Here is a 23,209-nt window from a genome sequence, read left to right as displayed (position 1 = left end):
TACAGCATTTTTTCATCCGATTTTTGTACACTTTCCAAAAGACTTTTAACCTAACAGCACTTAACTTCTAAGGTGTGCATAACTATGGCAGATGCAAACTAAAGCAAGATTTTACAATAATTTTAAAGCAATAGCATTTTGGATAAGGCAAATATACAAATGTTTGCTTTTATTACAGAGAGTTGATTGAGACAATTGATACCAATTTCATGTCTGTACACTAAATATGAAGCTACAGCCAGCAGCCAATTAGCTTTGCATAGAATAAAGACTGGAAACATGGAAAGCCGCTCTGTCCAAAAGTAACAAAATCCACTGACATATGATTTTATAACTCAGTTGTTTGAGCTGTACAAAAAAAGGTAAAGGAAATAAAACTGTAAAAACTACATGTGTTTTTTGGGGGGTTGTGTGCCAGACACAGTAACTCACTAGAGTCTTGTTGTCACAGTTTAAGTCTAATATTTCTGTGCAAAAATAACTCTGACTATGTCATCATGTTGAGTCCATTGAGACCTTTTTTTTTTTTTTAAAAAGCTGTCTCTTACATGTCCACCAGCTTCATAACTTTAAGTGTAATCCTAAATTGCTGGCGTGCTCCACTTTTTTGCGTGTTACATATGTTTGTTAATTAAGTAGAGCAAATAAAAGTCACCTTTTTTGTATCCATCTTTTTAAGAATACCAAGAGTAACAATGAATATGGGAGTTGAATATTTAAGCATATAAAACGTGGTGTATGTTTTATGATTTTATTATGTTTTATAAATCTTATGTTCAACCCTGAGGTGTGCTATGTTTTGCCTGGCTGCAAAGGAATTTTCCTTTGGGGACAATAAAGTTAAAGTTGAAGCTAAGGAAATATGGAGTTATGTGTCTTTATATCAAAATGAACTACATAATGACAGTAAACCACAAAATGTGCTCTAATCCCCAGAAAAAGCATGTGTAATTCAAAGTAGGTTCCAGGTACCTTTTTTTCCTATTAATTCTTTTGTGGAGCTCAATGTGACTGTGGCATCACTGTGGGACACATTTTCTGTCTTGTTTTCTGCCTAAATCTGTGGTGGATCTTCCCCACTGTGGATAAATTGTCCTGACACAAAAGAATAACATTTGAGAAACTGTTATGTTTCATGCCTTCGCTGAATTATGGGCGAGCTGAAATGGAAAAACCTGCTGTGTGTAAACCAGTCACTCACTGAATCTATTATTCAACAAAAGATACCCTGATTACAGCGCTTCACACTGAGGCTGAACACACTGAGGCTGAACACACAGGAAACTATCAACATGCGCTGAAGTCACACAGAAAGCTGCCATAATGTCAACAAAGCACATTGTCATCAAAGGATCCATAACAAGGAGGAGGCACGGCCTCACATGCATCAGGAGCAGTGGGGGAGCCCATGGAAAAAGCTGTCACACACACACACTTGTGATGACAGGAGTAGACACTTTATGCTACTTTAGTCCACAGAAGACTTGGATGAAGGGCTGCTTTCTCTGTTTGGCTTTTATTCAGCTTCTTTGTGACACTGATTCTATTTTCTCAGTGTCTTTCATCTTTCACATCACCAACCAGATGCCCGTTGTCATCAGAGTTAAAGATCGTGCAAAAATCTGTCTGTTTATAAGTGTAAGTGTACGTTTATAAGTTTTTTTGAAACCGGGGTAGACAAGCAGATGTTGCCCTTTCTCTAGGACACAAAGAATAAACTGACCTTAACCAAGACTGCTGCTGTGAACCCAGCGCAAAACGCATTACAGATCAGCATAAACTAGCACTTTGCAAAGGGGAAATGTTGCAAATAGTAAACCATATATTTGACACCCAAAGAATGATGCATTGTTATTTCTGTAATTCTTTGTGCTATTGTTCTTAATGACTGTGCTGAAGTTGAAATGTCAACATCTGTCCATCCTGTGCAACAAGACAGACAGTTTTTCAAATCTGAATCTTGTTACAACAGTTGCGTCATTTCTGAGCATGTTTGCCACACAGCCGTAGTAGAAGTTGATTTGTCTTCTAAATCTGGACACAATTAGCTGCTGGAACAGAAATCAAAATGCCAAAGCTAGCAATCATGTAGGTCTAAGGAAGATGGATTTCAGCTAACACAATGGTGTTTTGACAGGTAGCTGGGAGAAAGAAAATAGGAGAGAGCATGGAATTAGGAGACAGAGCTTGCTTTCTCTCTTTATCTTCTTTCTCTCTGCCCCCATTTCCCACATCTGTAAAACAGATTATTCTAGTGGCGGATGGGTGAGATTAACCCCTAATAAGACTCCACATTAGCACCTCTCCGCTCTACTGTGTCTGCCTGTCTCTGATATGACGGATGAGCTGCTGAAAGCCTTGTGGTACACGGCAAAGCAACAACACACACCTTCTCCAGGTCATGGAGCAGGGAAGAAGATAACCTTTGAATTCTAGCTTTGTTTTTACAACTTGAGTTTTTTTCTTGGCACCTGAGTCTCTGTCTCAAATGCACACCACACATCCACACCATCACATATCCTCCTCCTTACATCTCCCTTCTGTTAGAGGCCCCGTGAGAGTTACACTCACACTCACACACACACACACACACACACACACACACACACACACACACACACACAAACAACCTCTGGAAGAGTTAAGACTTTGCCCTTAGCCAGGTCATATTGACTTCCCCTGTGTGAGAGCAGAAACATACAGTGTATTAAAAATTCATGGTGCATGTCTTTGACTGCAATGATCCATAATAAAATAGGTCCACACAGGCCGAGGGCAACAGGCAGCAAAAGAAAACACACACATATACACACACACACACATTCAAGTAATAATCAGATAACATGTAAAGCAGCACGGCAACAGGCAAAACCACAAATACAAACACAAGTTTTCAGAAATAAGTACACAAATTCCTGCACAAGGAGTTACACACAGACACACACACTTAGACCACCATGTACATGTCTCTGGGGGCCCAAAGATACACAAATCATGACATTGATTTTCTCACTCATGCAAAGACACACAGTCTTAAGTCTTGTAAAATGGCTTTTATGGATGCCACCTGTCCATATGGGATGTGATAAACACACCAAGGTCTGTCTTGTTTGGTTGAATTAAGTCTCTGTGGCTGTTAACACATGGCACCAGCCTTCCTCCTCTCTTTCACTTCCTGCACAGCCTGTCCTCTCTTCCAAGCCATCCCTCCAAAAACATACTCACACACACACTCAAACAAGAGTGTCCAGGGTTGCCTCTGCTAGTGGTGGAAGTTATCCATCACATTTTCATTCCCTCTCTCCATGGAGCCCCTCACAATCACCTCATCTCTCCTCATCACATCTGCCAAAACCCTTTTTCTCACGCTTGCAGCACCGACGGTTTTCAAATGTGCCCCCTGTGAAAACTTCTTAGACTTTACTATATTGACATGATGTTGAGTTTTCAGGTTTGGCCATCACCCCAAATCCCAGGATGACACTTCAGCCTTGCTTGAAACACTTTGAAAAAGGAAATGCCTCACTGTTAAATATACTGCAGATCTATGGCGGCCAGTGTTAAGAGTCATTTTGTGGATTGCAGCTAACTGTTGTTTTCATTGCTGATTTATCTTCAGATTATTTCCCTGATGAATTGATGAATTGTTTAGTCTATGAAATGACAATTTCAGAGGGGCCACAGAGAGAAGCTCAGTGTCCTGTTTTGTCTGTCCAAAACCCAAAGATATTCAGTTTAGAGTGATAGAAAAATCCTCACATTTGAGAGGCTAGAACAAGTAAATGTTTGGCATTATTGCTTGGAAAATGACTCAAACAATTGATGGTTAACCATCCATTTGTGCATATTGTCTAATGAGTTAACCGAGCTCTAAAGTGATGTACTTATAATGTTCTGTTGCAAAAACTAGCCATCATTGTACTTCATGTGTTTCTGTAAATGATCGTCACTGCCACTAGATGTCGTACTACACCACCACATAAACAAACCAAATCAAACGCGTCATCGGCCACATACCTGGCCTCCGTTTGCCCACAAGCCCCGCCTCTCCTTCTGCACGTTCTCAGTCAGCAAGGTGTTGCAAAGTGAAAGCGCCAACAACGAAACACAACAAGAAGCCAAACCGATTAAATTAACCCTGAATACACCAGAGCCAACAACAAACTATCCTGCCACGACCATTAGCCCACGCTAGCATATGCTCCACAGCAATGCTGACAGTAAGCCTGCTAGCTGTAGCAACAATTGACTGACATTCATGACAGTTAAACACAGGTAAAAGCAGGTTAGCTAACATTATCATGTCTATTTTAGCCAGTCATTAAGGAAAACAGACATGTAGCATTATGTAGCCATCAAGTTACTTACGCATCCAGGAGAAGAAAAGTCATTTTCCGAGTCAAGCTGGAGCTCTGTAGCTGCTCACAGGGTTCTCCTTCTCGGTAAAGCCAGACCGGTATGGACTCAACAGTCGGTCTGAGTAAGAAATTCAGCTTTACATTTATCTGCTGGGACTGGTTGTACTGATGACACAGGTGGAGCTGGTAGAAACGTTAAAAAAACAATTGGCCAGCGCGGATTTGAGTTGGTAGCCTAAAGGCCACTCCTGTGCTCTGGTCTCTTTCTTTGTCAGAGGCCTTTAGAAATGAAACCCAGGATTCTTCAGTGGAGGAAATCCTGGAAGACCACATTTACCTGGATGCTGCACACTGTTATGGTGCTATCTGGCCTGTAGGCGGTCTCTCATGTGGGGAGGACCATTGGTTTAACAGGAAGGGCTCACATGCATTGACATGCACACGTACGTGCACTAACACGCACGTGCTGCCAGACCTGATGCCAAAGAACAAAGAACAGAGAAACTCAGATTATGACATGCTCAGAGCTGGTGTGACTTCATTCTCTGCCCAGGACGCCATTACATCTTTATATAGAAAATAGTTGTTTGCTCCTGTATTATTGTCTAAACTCTAATTTACAGAACCTTAAATGAACAGCAAATCCTTGGCCAGGTAGAAAGGTGGGCACTAATGTCAGCAAATACATTTACTTTTCTCAGCGTTGTGAAGAATCACACTGTGAAACCATTCTGACACTTACTGAAGGACAGACTTAGCATTTTTCTGTTTTGCTGCAATGAAACTATCTCCATGTTGTCACATCAAATCATATACATTTTTAAAAGTTGTCAAAGCAGAAAACTACAAACCCATACAAACATAAAACGATACGCACATTGTGGAATGTTACTGTATAATTTTAACAGTGTTAGGGTTTGAAGTGGAACAACAAGAACACTGGGAAAAAGATGCACTTCTGTGAAATCGTATATCGACATCACAGTGTCCAACAAGAGCAGCTGAATGAGAAAGCAGACATCTTTATTCAAAAAAGATCCATTGTGTCTCTGAAACCTAAAGTTTCATAAGACAGTTTGACAGACACTGGATGAGGGCCGATTTAACAGCATATAATAAGATTTAAAGCTTGTCAAAACATTTTTTTGAAAACAGAAATTCCAGCTGGAATTGTATACAGATTGCCACATGATTCTCTGGACTGAATATAGATGTAAAAAAAAGAAAAACTAATACTGAAGGCCAAGCCTGCAGAGCTCATTGGAAACAGGTACAATGAGCGATGTTGACCATGACTGGAGAAAACATTGTGGAGAGATATGGTCCACTTCTTGTTTGTGTCATCACTGCCAACTTCGCCTCAGCCAGATCATTTGCAATAAATGCTCCTGCCAAAAGTGCAGAATACATTCAATCCTAAAATAAAACGCTTCATTTACTAATGAGCCAGTCATTTTCATGGGTTTTGGCCGATATGTGGAACTTAAACGCTCTAATGTGCTCTGTAAAAATAGGACAAATGAGACTGACACAAATGGAAACTATGCCGGTTGTTTCTTTGTATCAAGAGTGGATCAACAATATATAAGAAGCAAAACGTGTTTGTTACAAAATGAAAACTATCAGTACATTAAATGGCTCAAACTTACGAGTTTGTAGTCATGTAAATATAGTCTGATTAAATCTGTCCCAATGGTGGTGCTGCAGGAGTACTGTGTTGTTGTTTCGTCTTTACTTTTCTTTGACAAGCAAACAAGAGACAGCCTACAACACCAACTGAAAGCCAGTGGAGTTGGTGCCTCCTCTGTGCTTGCCAAGACAATTTTTATACAAACTAAAAGCTGATTATTTCATTGAACATAATTTTTTAAATGTTGAACAAACCAGGTTGAACCACTGAACAAACTTCAGGGCTTATTTTGCAACATTAATCAACAGTTCAGAAGTTTGGAAGAGTTCCCAGAGGAAAACAGGACTAGATAAATAAAAGCAGCTCAGGACAAATGTGTTCAGCAGCTGACGAGACTGTAGGTTGTTGATGCTGTTATTCTGTCATTCCAGCCTATACTGAGACACAGATGATGTGCTTCATTTGACTAAACAGCCTAAATGAAAGGTAAAGGATTGTAATCTAATACACTTTTTAAAAAATCAAATTCAGTGAATATCTAATCTGCTAGCTGCCCATTCTGTGTGCTGAAAAAAATCTGGTGTTCCTCCCTGGCTCTGTAAATGAGAAATGAACAAAGTGGCTCGCCTGTGGATTTCTTTGATTGTGCAAGGTGTCAGGTAACATTACCTTCCTTGATAGCTTAGCTACAACTCCATGGTCCTCTTTTCTGTCACTGTAGTTTTGTAAAAAACAATCTAAACCACAAAGTCTCTCTAGACTTTACTCCGCTGTGTTTGTGTGCATGACATTTGTTTGAAAATGTTTTACATTATAAGGTTTGTTTTGCTTCAGCTATGAGAAAGAATATCCACATTTACCCCATATATGATGCTCTGGACTCCACAGCTGTCAGTGGTTTTGGAATGTGTGCCCATAAATTTGGGAGGCAGAGCTTCTGAAGGAGCAGTGACGGGAGGGGCGTATTCATTTTTTTTAGTACAAATATCAAGTCCTAATCCTAACATATAAAACTTAACATATAAAATAGAACATAGCATAAAGCTCATATTTATCTGTTTTGTTTTAGGTAACAAGCAACCTGAACAGTTACAGCAGCCCGTGGTGTGCGCTGCCTTCTAGTGGCTTCAATACAACTAAATAATGAGGTAGGGAATGACCAGTGAGGGACTGATGGTGTATCTTGTAGAGCAGCCACAAACACAATCAATACACTGACCAAACCTTTCAACACTATTTTTTCAGGTATGGATTACAACAGTTTCACACACTTTTCTTTCCTCTTTCCCTGTGTTGTTGGCACACATTAAACCTAAACAGATTTAAAGTCACTCTTTTTTGCATGTGGATATTTATTACAACAAGAAAAATAGAAAAGTGTTGATAGAGAATTACACAAAACATGCACAAGAACACATGAAAAATCTGGAGTCTGTTACTGATCAGACATCCATTTAAAGTGAAAAGCCTCAATTCAGAATGAAAAGCCTCCATCTTGGTACAAACACTTTGTATTTACAATGTATCTATGATGGCAAAAACAGACCGCTGTAATTTTGATTATCTAAGTTTATGACTGATACAATACATTTCCAAAACTTGTTAAGAACACATGAACTAAAATCAGAGTAATTAAGTAATTAGTTTCTTCTTTCCAAGATAAAAACAAACTGAAAGCACAATTGACGGTGGAAAATCCCGCACACTTCCACAGTCCCTGAAATGACCGTGAGACCTCATGTCTCTCTTTACGAACTGTTTGCCTTGGACTTTAAGGTCTTCACAGTTTCCCGCATCTTCTGTATAGCAGCCGCATCCTCTTCAACAGCCTTAGAGCAGACACGCTGCACTCTGCTGTGCAGATCCTCCAGGCACTTCTGTAGTACACAAACCACAAGAGCCAATGGTGAGCTATAATCAACTGAGAACAACCTCATCACATTTACACATTAAAATATTAGAATATGAATACAGGTTATAGATTCAGATAGTGCTTATTGTGCTTTAGGATTTTTATAATAATTGATTTTCCCCTTTTATTTATAGTACTATTTTGCTGTCATTTATTTCCCATATTACAAACAATCCAGTCCTTTCTGCATGAAAAGCTTTAAGATATTTAGTCAATGATGGCTACAGTCACATCTAAACCACAGTGAAATACTTCAAATGTTCTCTTAACACTATGTGTTGGGGAAAAAGCTTGATCCACTTATCTTGATAGTACACATCTTTTTACTTTCTTATACAATAAATACTTTGTGTTTAGAGAAGTGTGTAGATGCCTACACCCTGTAAATTTAAGTTAGTTAAATTTAAGTTACATACAGATTCTTCTTTCTAATCGAGACAGACGCAGTGTTGCAGGAAAGTTACCTCTGTAATCGACAAGTGGTTAGCAGCTGTGGTAAATACAGATGCCAGGTTGTTGGCCACCGTTCGCCTCTCCTCATTGGTCTCCTGCAGCACCAGGTGATACCTTAAGAAGAGACGTCCACAAATCTTTTATTCTGAAACTATGACTGACAGAAATGCAGACTCCAGGGATGTTTAAGCTCACACACCGAGGCCCCTCTCACAAATTTGTGAATAAATTAGGCAGAATGATTTGATTTTGCCATTTGTCAATGCTTCGTTCTGTAGTGGCCTTACATGACCGGCAGTATGAGGAAGTAGTCCTTATGACATAAATACTGTTGATAAATATATAGCATTGATAGTTACTTACTGTTGCTGTGCTGACTTCAGCTGTTGCACTGCATCATCGTAACCATAATTTACTTTCTTCTCCAGAAGTTTACGATGGTTTTCCACTGACTCCATCTCCTCTGCCCATTCCTGCTCCTCTCGGGCCAGTTCCTATACAGACACAGACATACAGAAAATCATATTTATTACATGTATGAAGCAATTGTGCATTTTGTGTCACAAACATGTCAAAACATTAATTCATTCCTGTCTGTGTTTTATCTTAGAAAACAACATTCCATTCTTTATGGAGTACAGATAAAGATCTCTTGTTAATAGTTCTTTAAAATGGTCTAATGGTTGAAACTATTGAGTTTGTATTATTTGTCATGTTTATGCCATTTTCAAAAGTTCCGCTAAAATATTATAGAAACTTCGGCAGTAGTTTTATTTTCGACAAAGTATATTGGTGGTGAAAAATTCTGACTAGACCAGCAAAGCTACGCTGCACTGAATCTCATTGTACTGGATACTAACACACAAATTATCTTTCTCTTTTTATGGGCTTCTATACATTGTACCTTATCTTTATTTGGTGTAATTGATAAAAGACTGTTTGCTCCATGTGTGTAAATCAGTGTCAATGGTGTCCCTATTTGAACGATTGTCAGACAGACACTAAATGGCATTTTTACCATCATGAAGCAGAAGATGGACTATACCTGCATGTCAGAATCCAGCCGTTCATCCAGCTTGCGAATCTGCTCTCTTAGCTGCTTCAGATCGTTGGACTTGTCCAAGATGTTTGAATTCAACTAGAAGACACAAACACACAACCAGAGGTACAACGTTATTGTCAAAACCCCATCAGACACACAATTTTAGCCCTGACATGGAAAGTTGGCACTTGATCGCTATTGTGAACTATTAGAGGCCCACAGATGCATCACAGACGCCCCCAAAAAATCAAGCAAATATCTGGACTGGTTTGGGAGTCTTTGTTTCTTCGCTGAAGATTAGTGCACAAACAACTTCATTGCTTGTTTCTCACAGACTATTTATTTTTGAAGAAAGAAAAAAATGCAGTTTCGCACATTGCATTGCGTCATTTCCTGTTTCACTTCTGATATGTTTTTCATGAGAAAATGTAGTTTAGAGACCAGACAGAGTGTGTGCGTGGCATAAGATGTGGCTGTTGCTGCCTTCTGCATTATTTCTGAACACATATGCAACAGTTTAACAGTTTTGTTACCTGTTCACAAGACTCCTCCAGACTGAGGTTCATGTTGGCTAATCGACTGTTCTCCTCCTCCACGTCACTGATCAGCTTTCTCAGGAGCATCTAAACCACACAGCACAAATCACAACAAGTACACAGAATCCCTCAATCAATTATCTACGATGGAGTTAACTTTCATATAATATAAAAAGATGTATGCCTAGGACCACAAATAGCTGCTGGCAAACCAGTCTTGTTCATATTGAACTGAATTAAAATAGGAAAGTCTGCTCTTATATAGATTCAAACAGTTGTGTATACTGGATCATTAGCTGGAAGTACCTGTATCTGCGTTTTATGCTGAACCATGCTGTTGGATCCACATTCAAAAGGTCTGATCTCAAAATCATGACCACAGGCGTTCTCTGCAGACAGTGGTAACAGCTTGAGTTTACGTGCCAGCTTGTGGTACTCCGCTACCTTCAACTCCGCCTAGAATTGAAGAAATTAAGAGGACAGAACAGACAAGTAAAATCATGGGTCAATGGATGAAAAACATCTGATCTTGCCCATCTACACTGACTGTAAACCACGTAAGAACAAAAGCACAGACACATAGTATGATAATTTCCTAAAAATCACAAAATTTGGTGTTTTCATACATTTGGTACTCAGACAGAGACTGATATTGAGAAAGAGATCCTTGTGTCATGCACTTCGTCACCAAATGGGTCTATGCCTGCGCCTCTTTGCTTACATACATGTACATACAGTACCTTCTCTTTCACTTTGGCCAGAGTGATCTCTTCATTCCACTTATGCTGTTCAGCATCTTCAAGAGACTTGCTGAGACTGGAGATGGTCTGTTGGAGTTCTCTCTTCTCTCTGTTGATCCTCTCTACATCAGCTGGAGTAAACTTCTGGTTCTGCAGGAGGTGCTGCAGTTCATCCCGCTCATGTTTTAGAGACTCCAGATGACTGACTGCAAAATGACAGAGAAGGAGGAACATGGTGTATAGGAAATCAGATCCAATCTTCAGTTCTGATTGGAAAGAAACATTCAAAGCTAGGAAATGTGTAATTCCAGCGATTTAGACCACATAAATTAGCAAAGACATCTTCATGGAGACTGAATCTTCAGATTCAGACATCATCGGCTGCCCACAGGATCCAGTGCATCCTGCCATTGAACTGACTGACTAACATAGTCAGATGGAGCCGTTTTATTCCCTGTGCTTACCAGAGGTCTCCAGCTCATCATTCAGTTCTGAGGCTTTGTTCTCCAGGTTGGCTTTAAAGGACTCCAGGCTGCTTCGATAACTCTGGAGCTTCTTGAGATCTGCCTGCAGCTTCACCTTTTCCATCCTCTTGGTCATTAGACGGTCCTATCCAGGAGAAGGAGACAGAAAATTGCTGCTCAACCTACAGATGTTTCATATTACTGATTGAACTTGGCGCACTGATATGCACAACCTATTACAGCCCAAATGCTGAAAAAAATTAAGATACACCTTGCTGTCTATAATAAATGTTAATTGACATACCAAGATTTGAAGTCATAATCTAATCTGCAAACATGGGAACTGGTGAATATAAAATGCCTCTGACCGTCTGGTTCTCCTTCTCCAGTCTTTCAACCTCATCAGTGAGTATTCTGTGCTTCTCCTCCATCGAGGCCAGCAGGGCTTCGTCAACGTTGTAAAGCTTCTCTGTGACACACACAGCACACACAATTCTTGTTGATTTTTCAACATCACATTTTTGAAAGGGACACTCATTTTTTGTTAAATATCAAAATATAAATTGAAGCTAACAATTGAACATTATGCTTAAATATACAAAGAAACGTATTCAATATTGAAAACGAATTTAATAGAAAGATGCTGTGCGTACTTAGTTTAGTGAGGAATGTTTCATCCTCATCCTCAAATGTGTCATCACCCTGCATGAACTTGGAGTATGTCTCAGCTGTGTAATCAAGGAAGAGCTGCACAGGAACAAAGTGAAAGAGAAAATTTAAAAAACAAACAAGTACACAAATCTTTACACAAAATAAGAGAAACTTCTGTTACATTTAATTCTGTTGACGGCTTTGATTCCGGCTCAACAATGGAATAGCTTTGTAATATACTGTATCAGTCAGAGAACACAAAAAGTGTTACGTTTGTTTCCATCAACAAATGTACAGTACATCCTCTTGAAATGTCTTTACATTTTTAGTAGTGGAGTGTTTATGCCTCATGATGCTGTGTAAAGGAGCGAGGGTACCTTGTTATACTCTGCCCCTTCCTCGATATTGTCACCATCTTCACAGAAGTCACTGAACAGCAACTCCTGCTTACTGAGACTCCAGTTGATCTGACACCCAGACACACAGAATAAGCACACACAAATATAAAACATGTGTCTTAATGAATTTCTTTAAATAAAAATTACATCACATTGGTCTTTTTGTTTTTGCATTTTACGTCCAATGTAAATGAACCTACTTTTAGATAAAAATGGCCTGCTGTAATTCTTATTAAAAAGCGCTGATTGCTCACCTTGACATTATCAATTAGCCACATGAGAGCACCCAGGGCTTGAGGCCAGGTATGGGGAGCTCCAACAGAATACATGGAACACTTTGAGAGAACAAATGGATACCTTAAACCATAAACAGGGAGAGAAATAAACAGAGACAGTGAGCAATGTTTCTTAAACTACAGAACAGGAGTTCATAACAAACGGAAGGTACTAACTTTTATACAATGTAGTGTTGTACGATGTAATTTTTTCTTTAAAAGATTTTCTCTCTATCAATCTTTGCATTTTCTGTGATATCTAAGTTTTTTTTATATTTTTCTTTTTATGAATGTTTATTGCATCATTTTATCTAGCACCAGCTTTTAATTTCACTGGTACTAAACTAACTTTTGAACACACAGAACTAGGCCAAGTGCATTATATGATTAAAAAAACAAAGTAATACTGTATAATGTATATAATACTTAAAACTGAGCACAGTTCACCTCAGGGATTTTAGCATAGCTGGAACCTCCTCCTCAACTTTTGAGTTTGGCATCTCAAAGGTCGGGTCTAGCTGTCGGTAGATAAACTCAAACATCTTCACAAACTCCTTGGTAGAGGGAGACTGGAGAGTCTTGGCTGACAAAGTGCCAGGGTAACCTTGCTCTGTCAAGAACTAGAAAGATGTAAGACAGAATATCAGGCTGGGTTCCAAAAGGTTTGTGACCACTAAAATTTGTCTCAGACTTTTGGTCCCCACTGTATACACACACACATATACACACACACACACACACACACATAATACAGGATTGGGTATGTTGAGCCTGAGTAGTAAATGTTGTCGTTGAGTGGTAAATGTGTCCATCACACAAACTCAGACAATCGGGTGTTGCAATGTTGCATTAGTCCTTAGCAGGTCAATGAAATGAGGTGTATGTTGCCACCCGCTTTGGGGCACCAAAGTCAAACACTTTCATATCGCACACAGTTGGTTTAATGTATTAAAGGTGTAGCAATGTTAAAACAGACAAACCTTTTTTATATGTATACACATTAAACAGTGAAATAAAGTGTATTTACCTCATGCAGCTGTCTGATACATTGCTGAACATAGGATTTATCATGTAGAGGTCTAGCATCTTTGATCTTCTCAGTTCCTCCAAACCCTGACATAGTGCTGTTGCGAGGCATACTGGCACCACTAGTTCTGCAACCAAAATATCAACATACACCGAAATATCAAAATATCAATTCCGCTAATTGGCATTAAAGAAAAATGAACAGCTTCATTTCATTTGTATCTAAATAATTGCAATGTGGACATGTATTGATGAAAAAGCAAAAGACCCACTCATAAGTATAATAATTTGCAATGAATCTGAATGAATGAACCTGTCTTCTCATTTACTCATTTCAATACATTTTACCACATTCATTCTGTTGTCTAATTTGTGACTGTGTCTGTAACACTGGTTTAAGTAACCCAAGGCTCTGACAGCTGAGGTTTCCAGGGGTACACTATTACTCTGTCTGGGGTCATATTCACAGGATATTCATGTACAGAAGTTTCCTTCTACACTGTGTACGGTAAAGATTACATTTTCATGACTTACATTATTTCATCTTACTACTACTGTACTTGTACTGGTAAAATCTGTGTTAGTCCCACTTTATTGCTGTACATATACTGTATATTCACTGTATTTCTGTATTTGTCATTATCATTATATTGTAATGCAATTTTGTACATTTCTGAAATATAATTCACATACCGTGCACCAAAAAAGCTGGTCCGCCTTTCAGAGGTCACAGACTGTGGTTTGGGTATACTGAGCTTTCCAAACGAAGGCTTACTGTAAAGAAACAAAACTGTGAACACATGGATGTGTTCCACTTGTGGACTGAACGAGCTGCCACTAATCCGTCCTTCATCATTCTTCTTGGAGTCTTCACATGTTCACAAATTATGTTTCTACATGTTACCCTGTGCCATAGTAATTACAAGTCTGAGCTATGAAGCCTCTAATTAAATAATGCCCTTTGTTTTTGTCCAAGTTTGTCACTACACATAAAAGAAATTAGAACCGCAACATTAGTGAAAATAAATTCATCTGCAAGTATTTTGATAATCAATTAATTGTTCAAGTCATCTTTCAAACAAAAATGCCACACATTTCCGAAGGTCTTCCTGACTTTACGTGATAATTTTTCAGTATTTTCTCAAATTACACAGGCCAAACAATTAATCGAGAAAATAATGTGCAACTGTACCCAACAAGTGTAGTCCCAACTAATCAATCTTAATATATTTTCGATACATTCTTTTACTAGTAGTTAAGTGCATAATTCTTTTGTGGGTGTGATTCACATCAGGTTATACCAACCACAGATTTGTTTGATACAAGAATGCACTTTGTACATGGTATAGAAAAGCAGTATCTTAGCTGACTATCTGTAATGTCTGAATGTATATATTTCCTTTATAAAATAGGTTAACATAAGTAACTTTAAACCAACCTCTGGGGCGTTGTGTAGACATTGCTCATCCTGTTACTGTCTTGAACTCGCATTGGCAGCTCCGATTGTCTGCCTGCTCGACTCATCCTCCCACTGGACACAAGTTATTAGAAAAAAGAATCAGTTTATTTATTTACGTTAATCTACTGTTTCACGAACCCCCTCCACCCACCAAAATATATTAAACTGCATACTGGTGCGATAATGTTCGCTACATTTTTTAATGAATGTCAGTAGATATGGATAATGGCAGTTAACGTAGTCTGTCAGAATCTGCGTACGTTACGTAGTATTTTAGCTAAATAGCGCTGTAGCAATCGTAGTCGTTTGGTGATCAAAGTAGATAGAACTGAAATAGCCGAACTAGTTGAATTGTAGCTATCTAAGATGTTGTTCGCAGGTAAAGTAACTGTTACGGTTGGTATCGGTTGCTAGCGTTAGCGTTAGAACGACGGGCTGGCAATATCTTAGCCAAGTTAATAAGACCATCACATTTTGTCAGAAGGTTATTCGCTGGTTATTTTCAGTGATACATAATAACTTTTAAGTGGTTTTCTAGTGAGTTTGAGACGTACCGCTCCATTTTTCGTCGGTAGAAAGCTACTGAAATATATCGAACAACCGAGGAACGGACGAAGCCGCGAACCCGCCAAAACAATACAAAATACCAAAATAGCGGATGGCGGTGACGTCACCAAAGTACGGAGAGCCGTGTGGTCCAAGAAGGCTTCGTATCGCTCTGTACAAGCGGTCTAATTTGCCCACATTCAAAACATACATACACACACTGTCTTTATAAAAAGACCAACTGGAGGAAAATAATCCAAGATTACACTTCTATTTAGCAAATAAAACCTCTTGGGTCATTTGTAATTTTGTATGTGTTCTACATAGCTATGAGGGGAAAAACAGGTTTAATACACCAGCCAGCCAGTTGCACAAATAGAAGATTTAAAACATTGGGTAAGTCCTCTGACAAAAGTACAGTATTTTCTGATGTATTAACTATGATTGTAATAATCCTGAATGTGTGCGACAGATTCGTCCTAAGTGATCACACTGTTTTATGGACCACATACAGCCAGTATAAAAATATCCAATGAAATAACAGAGCAAGATCATGTATGCAGTTACTAATGTAGTTGTGTAGCCTGATTCACCAAAGGGTGCAAAACAGAATTACACTGGTATTTTCAAATAACAGAGCACCAATTAAACCCACAAATTAATTTCATTCTTGTGGTTTGTTTCTTTTGACATCTATGTGTATAAATATGATAGAAGGGTCGTCTGGTGTCATTCTGTAGGCACTCTCGCTCGTGTGATCAACCCTCTGAATTCCTTTCAGGCCTGCCTGTGTTTTTAGCAATGTCCAGGTCCTATACTTTTCTTCATTTGCAAAATGAAAAGATCAGATTAACACTTGAGCAGACAAGTGACAAAGAGAAGTAGAAAATTTATTGCAGTATTTGTTCCACCAAAAGGGTATGAATCCCCTTTCCTCTTATTACTAGGGTGACCTAATACAACAAAATCTACATTTACAAAATATCCTCCTGCAATAGGCCACATATACTGCATGCGTAGTTCGAAATAGAATAAATTATATTCAGAGGACTCTGCCATTGTACAGCATGGACAAATAAAAGTGAACAAAAATAAAAATTCTTATTTTTTTTTTCTTTTTTCTTCTTTTTCTTTCAAATATCTAAAAGCTAAAAGGAAAAACCATCAGGGTGCTAGTAGTATAATAAACTCCAAAAACACTTTAATAAGAACATCAAAAAGACTAATTTCCAACATTCACTTAAGGTTTTATTCTTTTTTTACAGCTTTTTTGTCTTCAGAGATATAAACATTTTAGTTTTTTGTCGTGTTAAACTATGATACAGTGGGAGTAGAAATGAGCGACTAGAATCTGCTGCACAACAGCGAAGGAGCTCCCACAACAATGTTGACAAAACATTTCCCTCCAGGTCTCTTTTCTGATAGCCTTTTTAAGGGATAATTTGGGTGAATTATTCCTTTAATGCCTTCTGGATTCTATCCTCTGAACTTGTACACAAACAAAACATGAGCAGTCCCTCTAATATAATAAGTCTTATGTTTTGTGTCATTTTTGCAAGAATAACTCATGTAAAAGTATGTAGTGTCAAATATTCTTGCCCTCTTGTGTTTTCTTACAAAAATGAGGAAGGAGAGGAGGAGGGTAGGAATCCAGTGAAGTTTGGCTGTGTCGTTGGAGGTGGCAGGTTGAGGAGGAGGCGCAGGAGCAGGGAAAACGAAGATTCTGATAAAGTAGAAATGGAGCAGGGGGATCAAAAAAAACAAAACAAAAAAAAAAAAACACCACCACACAGGAGCCATTAGCTAGCCCCTCCTTCCCGCGCTGCATACAGTGAGCGTAAAGTCTGTACTACTTTGTTGCTCAGTTTGTGGTTGCTGGTCAAGGCAATCTTCTTGTAAATGATGTCCGACTCCTTAATAGTGTCCACCCAAGGCACCAGTTTGCGGCCATCACGTTTCTTGGCCTCTGCCCAGGGCCCCGAGTAGGAGCCGGCCATCCAGTGGATGCTGTATCCACTGGAGGTCTTGTTGACGACTCGAGCTATTTGCGGCCGGTCCTTGTATTTGGGGCAGCAAAGGGCAATCACATCCATAGCCTCCACTGTCTCACTCATACGGCCGGGGTCCGAGGAGTCACCCGCTCGCCTTGACCTTCGAGAGGACTGTAGGGATGACAGAACGAAAAAAAAAGGTTGCAATATTTCCCCAACATTTTTAAATTGTATTTTATAAATAGTTTGTGTGTATGCCTCTATCTCACCCCTGGGGTCCTTTCGTCGCCATCACTATCATCGTCATCTGTCTCTGGTCCTGCCTGATTCCGCGGACTGGGTCCTGACATGGGGCCGGAGCCTCCCAGTAGGGCGTTTATGGCTTTGTTTCTGATGTTAGCGCTGGCAGACGCTTCTCCTTCTTCGTCCTCCTCGTCTGGGTCCAAATGTTCCATCAGCATCTTGAACTGTGTAGTGTGAAAAGACAAGAAACTAGCTTTGAGACGAGTTCTGCACTCCTCAGTAGTCAGACGTCGATATCCAAGAACAGAGCGGGGTTGGAGTAACCACGGCAAACTAGTAAAAAGTATTGAATGATTTGAAGGGCAGAACTCTTCATGAGAATCAAAGGCACATGAATCTCACAGATGCCAGAGGAATAAAGGTCATGTACAGTATAAAAACCAAATGTCAAGTCTGCCATTAGATTTGTATCAGGCTGCCACATCTCATACCTCATATCTTATTCATTTAAAATCAAAGTTCATGTGTAAATGAAGCTTTTTGGAATTTGTTTTGGATTTAAAACCTCATGTAACTGGTGTTAAGACAGAAGGTAAAGAAAGATTAACTTAGAATCTGTGATGCAAAGAAAACAATGTCAATGAAGTCTGATAGACACTGACACTAGCTTAATTACTTACATCTAGGTACTGTTTGACTATCCGCTTCTTGATATCATCTGTCAGCGTGGCGTGAGCTATGTTGTTGGAGATGAAGTCAATGGTTTGTCGTGGGTGGAAGTGAACGTTGCTTTTTCTGTTCACTGCCTTATCGTACACCTTGGCTGACTCCGTTGGAGAGTACTTCTGAATTTTACTGTTGGAAGATAAAATAATTTTTCAATTAGAGTCGACATGGACTTTCCAACGTGGCTGAATGTCTGAAGTGGTACAAATAATCCACACTGAAAAGTAAAATATATTCATTAGGATGCAGGCTGTACAGAAACAAAAGTTATGTAGATCTTACCTGTCAGAGAATCCATACTGGTTCTTTAGATGCTGTTTGAGCACCAGCAGCAACAGGATGCCCTGAACAGCATTGGCAAAGTCCAAGAGACCTGTGGGATTGTCTGGGAGGAGCCTCATTACTTTTTCTGCATCCTCCACATCCAAATCCTCCAGATCAGAGTCCGACTCTGAGCTCTCTGCAGCCACAATAGGTTTTCTGGCCTTTTTAGGCCGACGTACCACATCGTCATCATCATTATTGTCATCATCACTGTTGCTGTTTTCTTCGCCGTCACTTCTGGGAGAATCGCAGTTCATCTTTTGCTCTTCGTCCTCCCCATCTGATGGGTGTTTCCATTCCTTCTTTACTTTCTTCTCCTTACGCCTGGGCTCCTTTAACAGAAGCTGTGCAGACGAAAAAAAAAAAATCAAATTACATCCATAATATTTAAAACTTTTAAAATATTTATTTTCAGCCCCATTTTTTGAGGCAGAACACAACACAAATAAACATTACAGAGGCAAGCTACTTTCAAAAATTTCACCCTACCTCTTTGAAGGTTTGCAACAAGTTGCTGCCAGAAACAGACAGGGTGATGTCTATGTGATGCATGATGAAGAGAGGCTCCTCCTGACTCTGGTATGGGAAACAGGCGAGGTTGTCTGCGATAAACAGCAGCATGTTCACTTCTGTCTTCTGCAGAAAGAAAGAAAACAGGGGAAGGTTAAGAGTAAATGTCTGACAGTAAATCAATATGAACATATTTAACTCTATAGTGTTTGATGTGTCTATATAAAAAAAGCACTGCTTTAAAATTATTGTCGTCTGTATTCTTTATGTTGTTGTATTAAACACTTAAGATATTTCTTGCAAATACACACTGCTGGCAAATGTGTAACAAACACAAAGTTTGTTTTGACTTGGCATGTAGGAAATGAGGAAATACCACTTTACACCGAGTATGTGTTAAGATGAGTACAGGTTCACTCACAGCACTGTCATCAAATAGGTTCAGCAGTGAGATGAGGAAAGCCCTGCGGTGCTGGCGGTTGCCCCGGATCATAGTGAAGAGGTGGGAGCAGAGTGCTGAGTGCGTCTCGTCCTGTCTGAAACCTCTTATGATGCTTTTATGAGACAAATCGATGGCCTGCTGCAAATTGTATGACATCTTCATCCCAGCAACTGCCTTCATCTGTGAGAGAATATGTTGAAAGCGATGTGTTACAAACCTAGCATTTCAGACAACTGTTGAAACAGCTGTTGCAATGGGAATGTGCCAATGAAGTAGTGAGATTAAAATTCACGTGACAGTATTTCTCCAGCACTACAAAACTTCAAAAGTCAAGATGAAAAAACTATTATCACTTTAATTTATTAAAATCACAACAACATAACGGTCATCTAAGTCATTGAGTAACAACAACAGTTATACCTTTGAGACTTGACAACAGTGAACACCAACTCACATGGATGAATCCTGTGTACTTCTTGTCAATCTCTACCAGCTGCTGGTCAGCTTTGTTCCTCATGCTGGGCTCTGGGTCTGTTCCCATTGCAATGAGGTAGGGTACACACTGCGCAGATGGAATGAAAACAAAGTTATGTTGACATGCATATATTAATATAATTCTGTTTAAATGGAAATAACTGAGGGTTTCACTATACTACAGCACATGAAATAATGATTTTTAGAGTTATTATTAGGCTTTAAGTTGCATAGACACAATAATATTTTCAGAAAGAAAATCACTGATAGTGTGGTTATGATAGAAAAATGTATTGTTTGATATCATGTTTATATTTTCACCTGAATCTATGAGCCCAATTCTATAAATCCCAATTCTAAGACAAAGATGTGTCATGAAATTGGGACTTGTCTATCAATTACTGGAGGTGGAGAGGGGTGACAGGTTCTGGCAATCACTTCTTACCTGTACAGGATGGATGAGACCCTGGTTGAGTGTGAGAGCTATGACATTGAGAGCAAAGTGCCGTACACTGGACTGGGTGTGGAAGAACGCCTCCAACACCTGTTTCAGATAAAGCTGCATGATGGAGCTGCTCATCCCTGAAGAGATGTCTCCCATCTCCTTCAGATCCTCCTGTTTGGACAGTTTCTTCCCTGCAAGGACACAAAATATGATGTGTTGACTGTCCGTTCTATTACAATATATATATATATAGAGGTAACACAATGAAGTATTTTTGGCACACCAACTTTTAAAAGGCAACCTGTTTAAATCCACAATTCATAAATCACTGTGCATTGTTGAGGGTGCTACCAATAAAATATGTTTCCCATCGTACGATGTAATACTAAAGTTCTGAATGAAAAAGCTGTTGAACTACAGCAACAACCACAGCTTTACTTACATTCTCTGTCCGCCTCCTGCATCCGTGTGTCCTCCTCCTGAAGGTATGTCTGGAGGTTTTTGAGGATCTGGATTTTGAGGTTGATGGAGGAGGAAGCGTCAGCCAGGATGCCGTTGTACAAGGTCTTCACCTCAGGCACGAACATTTGGCTGGGATGCATGATCACAAGGAAGCCTGAGGGAAGAGAATAACCAACAGCAAAGGCATGTCAGAACAAGTTGACAACACTCATTCTATATAACCTCCACCTGCTGCGGCAGCTTCTAGAACATCTCTGACTTCCTATTGCAGTCCTGCGCCTTGCTAACATGACACTGTAGGTCGTTCATCAAGCAACAGAACAACCCATGCCTTCAATCTTTCTGAACACACTGGCTAATATTTTTTGTACACAATAAATAATTTGAACTTTACATTTGTCAAACCTAATGATATTTAATAATGTTGCTCTTGCCTAAGCCGATGATGGCTTTAGTCTTGACCTCCTCGTCTTCATGTTTGGTGAAGTATAGCAGCAGCTCGAGAACTTTCTCCTTGATAACAACCTGTAAACAAGATATATAGACACCATTGTGAGAAAGCATACATTCAATCATTTGTTATATCATCAGCGAGGGTGGCTGAGCAGTGGCTTTGGTTTCACTTTTCTTTTGGCTGTGGCTCTAACATAAGCTGATGGAATATTTTCTCTAACAGTGGCTAGAGAGAATATAAGAGCTAGCCCAAACATTAATAATTGGACTGAAAGTTGAAATGTATAGCTTTCCCCAGGTTTTCCCCAATTTTAAATGTTAGATATCATTAAAAAAATCTACTGCTATCCTACCTTGTTGGTGCCCTTGAACTCCTCCAGATCAAAATCAAAGTGTCGGGCCAGGGCCCCCACAGTGAAGAGTGATCGCAGCAGAAAAGGCTTGTTTGCTACCAACGTTGCGCTGTTAGGATCCTCCTGATGCTGAATCTTGAGTTTGTTAAGTGCCCCTAGAAAAAAAGGAAAAGAATGGTAAGTTCTTTTAAGACCTAGATTATGTGTCCCTTTTTTTGTCCTTTTTTCTCTAGTATTGGTTGTTGCCAGGTCAAACTCTACAGTCACTCTTCTGAAGGGATATGGGGATACACTCAACTTGTGGACCTGATGGTAAAGTTGAAATTTAAGTTGTAGTTCCTTCTTTTGAACTTTGGTAAAGATGACACTTCAAAGCTCAACACTGCAGACTGCTGTTATCCTTGCAAAAACAAGATCAAAGTTACTGGATATCTCACCGTAGAATCTGTTGAAGCAAGCCCAGACGAACTTGTAGTTGTGCGTCACTTTGTTGACAACAGCTCCAAGACAGCTCACACAGTGCTGGACCACCTAGACAAAGGAAGGAGAACATCATGTCATCTCAATAGCAACACTGATAGCACTTTACATTACACAGACCTAGTTCTACAGTGGTGCATCCTATATTGAGTTCAGAAAAGTCACTGCCACGTACAGTCATGCCATATTTGATGATGAGCTTCATGAGGTCTTCTTCGATGGTGGCAAGGAAAGTTTCACTGGGGTGCTCCATCAGCGGTACCACAAGTTCCAAGATCTTTGCCACATTACAGATGACCATGAAGTCATTGGCAGTCTGCAGGGGAAACAATATGACAGCAATTACTGGAGAAGCTCTGACAGATTAGGCACCGATAATAAACCAATTGGTAGTCCTTAAATTCACCCATCAGAAATATCATGGCAAAAAAAATTAAACATATTAAAGTTGTGTTTTCACTGCAGAATCCAATCTGTGGATTAGGCAGTGAATTCTTCATGTTAATTTCTCTACCCTGATGTTAAGAATCAATAATTATGAAGAATGTTTTTTTTTGTAAATAATAAAGCAATAACAAAATGGATTTAGTAAACACAACTTACGTTACACTTTGTGGTCAGGTAGGGTTGCATGGTCATGGCATGTTTGACCATGAGCTGGGCCCTGATCTTGCTGAACAAGTACAAGGTGGTGATACATGCCACTAGCCGTGTTGAGTTTACACCCTTGTTCTCTGCAGAGTAAAGAAAAAAAAATAGTTGTTACCTCTGACATTCACAGATACTCTCTGCATCATTCTATCAAACTCACTATAT

The 23,209-nt window shown here is 39.4% G+C and overlaps 2 protein-coding genes across 2 annotated transcripts in view; both read right to left on the bottom strand.

Moving 5' to 3' along the window:
* Positions 1-7,322: 7,322 nt before the first annotated feature.
* Positions 7,323-15,590, bottom strand: ndc80 (NDC80 kinetochore complex component). Its single transcript, XM_023414337.2, has 17 exons — positions 15,499-15,590; positions 14,924-15,016; positions 14,179-14,259; positions 13,487-13,613; positions 12,907-13,079; positions 12,439-12,541; positions 12,164-12,253; positions 11,789-11,882; positions 11,504-11,604; positions 11,136-11,280; positions 10,672-10,877; positions 10,238-10,387; positions 9,929-10,018; positions 9,399-9,491; positions 8,717-8,847; positions 8,365-8,467; positions 7,323-7,865 (listed from the first exon to the last, which is right to left on the bottom strand). The coding sequence occupies exons 1-17, from the start codon at positions 15,504-15,506 to the stop codon at positions 7,737-7,739; spliced, it is 1,917 nt and encodes a 638-aa protein (XP_023270105.1). The 5' UTR covers positions 15,507-15,590; the 3' UTR covers positions 7,323-7,736.
* Positions 15,591-16,359: 769 nt separating this feature from the next.
* The window catches only part of nipbla (NIPBL cohesin loading factor a), a 28,374-nt gene continuing 21,524 nt past the window's right edge, over positions 16,360-23,209 (bottom strand). The window contains exons 33-46 of the mRNA XM_087176056.1: positions 22,997-23,125; positions 22,569-22,709; positions 22,351-22,444; positions 21,914-22,068; positions 21,542-21,632; positions 21,088-21,261; positions 20,646-20,836; positions 20,181-20,288; positions 19,706-19,906; positions 19,264-19,410; positions 18,733-19,118; positions 18,405-18,579; positions 17,751-17,948; positions 16,360-17,652 (exon numbers count right to left, since the gene is read on the bottom strand). Coding sequence (XP_087032182.1) covers positions 17,290-17,652; positions 17,751-17,948; positions 18,405-18,579; positions 18,733-19,118; positions 19,264-19,410; positions 19,706-19,906; positions 20,181-20,288; positions 20,646-20,836; positions 21,088-21,261; positions 21,542-21,632; positions 21,914-22,068; positions 22,351-22,444; positions 22,569-22,709; positions 22,997-23,125 — 2,553 coding nt within the window. The 3' untranslated portion in view covers positions 16,360-17,289. The remainder of the gene's footprint in view (positions 17,653-17,750; positions 17,949-18,404; positions 18,580-18,732; positions 19,119-19,263; positions 19,411-19,705; positions 19,907-20,180; positions 20,289-20,645; positions 20,837-21,087; positions 21,262-21,541; positions 21,633-21,913; positions 22,069-22,350; positions 22,445-22,568; positions 22,710-22,996; positions 23,126-23,209) is intronic.

This window comes from Seriola lalandi, unplaced genomic scaffold (genome assembly GCF_002814215.2).
Source record: "Seriola lalandi dorsalis isolate HSWRI2012SDOR001 ecotype SW California unplaced genomic scaffold, Sedor1 jcf7180002054524, whole genome shotgun sequence".
Classification (NCBI taxonomy): domain Eukaryota; kingdom Metazoa; phylum Chordata; class Actinopteri; order Carangiformes; family Carangidae; genus Seriola; species Seriola lalandi.
Note: the sequence above shows the minus strand (reverse complement) of the source record. Positions and strands in the feature narration are given on the sequence as shown.

Excerpts from the sequence above, each read along its gene's own strand:
- ndc80 (XM_023414337.2), bottom strand. Across the intron at positions 13,614-14,178 it reads ACCAGCTTTTTTGGTGCACG|AACTAGTGGTGCCAGTATGC; the intron begins GTATGTGAATTA and ends TTTTGGTTGCAG. Across the intron at positions 11,605-11,788 it reads AACATTCCTCACTAAACTAA|AGAAGCTTTACAACGTTGAC; the intron begins GTACGCACAGCA and ends TGTGTGTCACAG.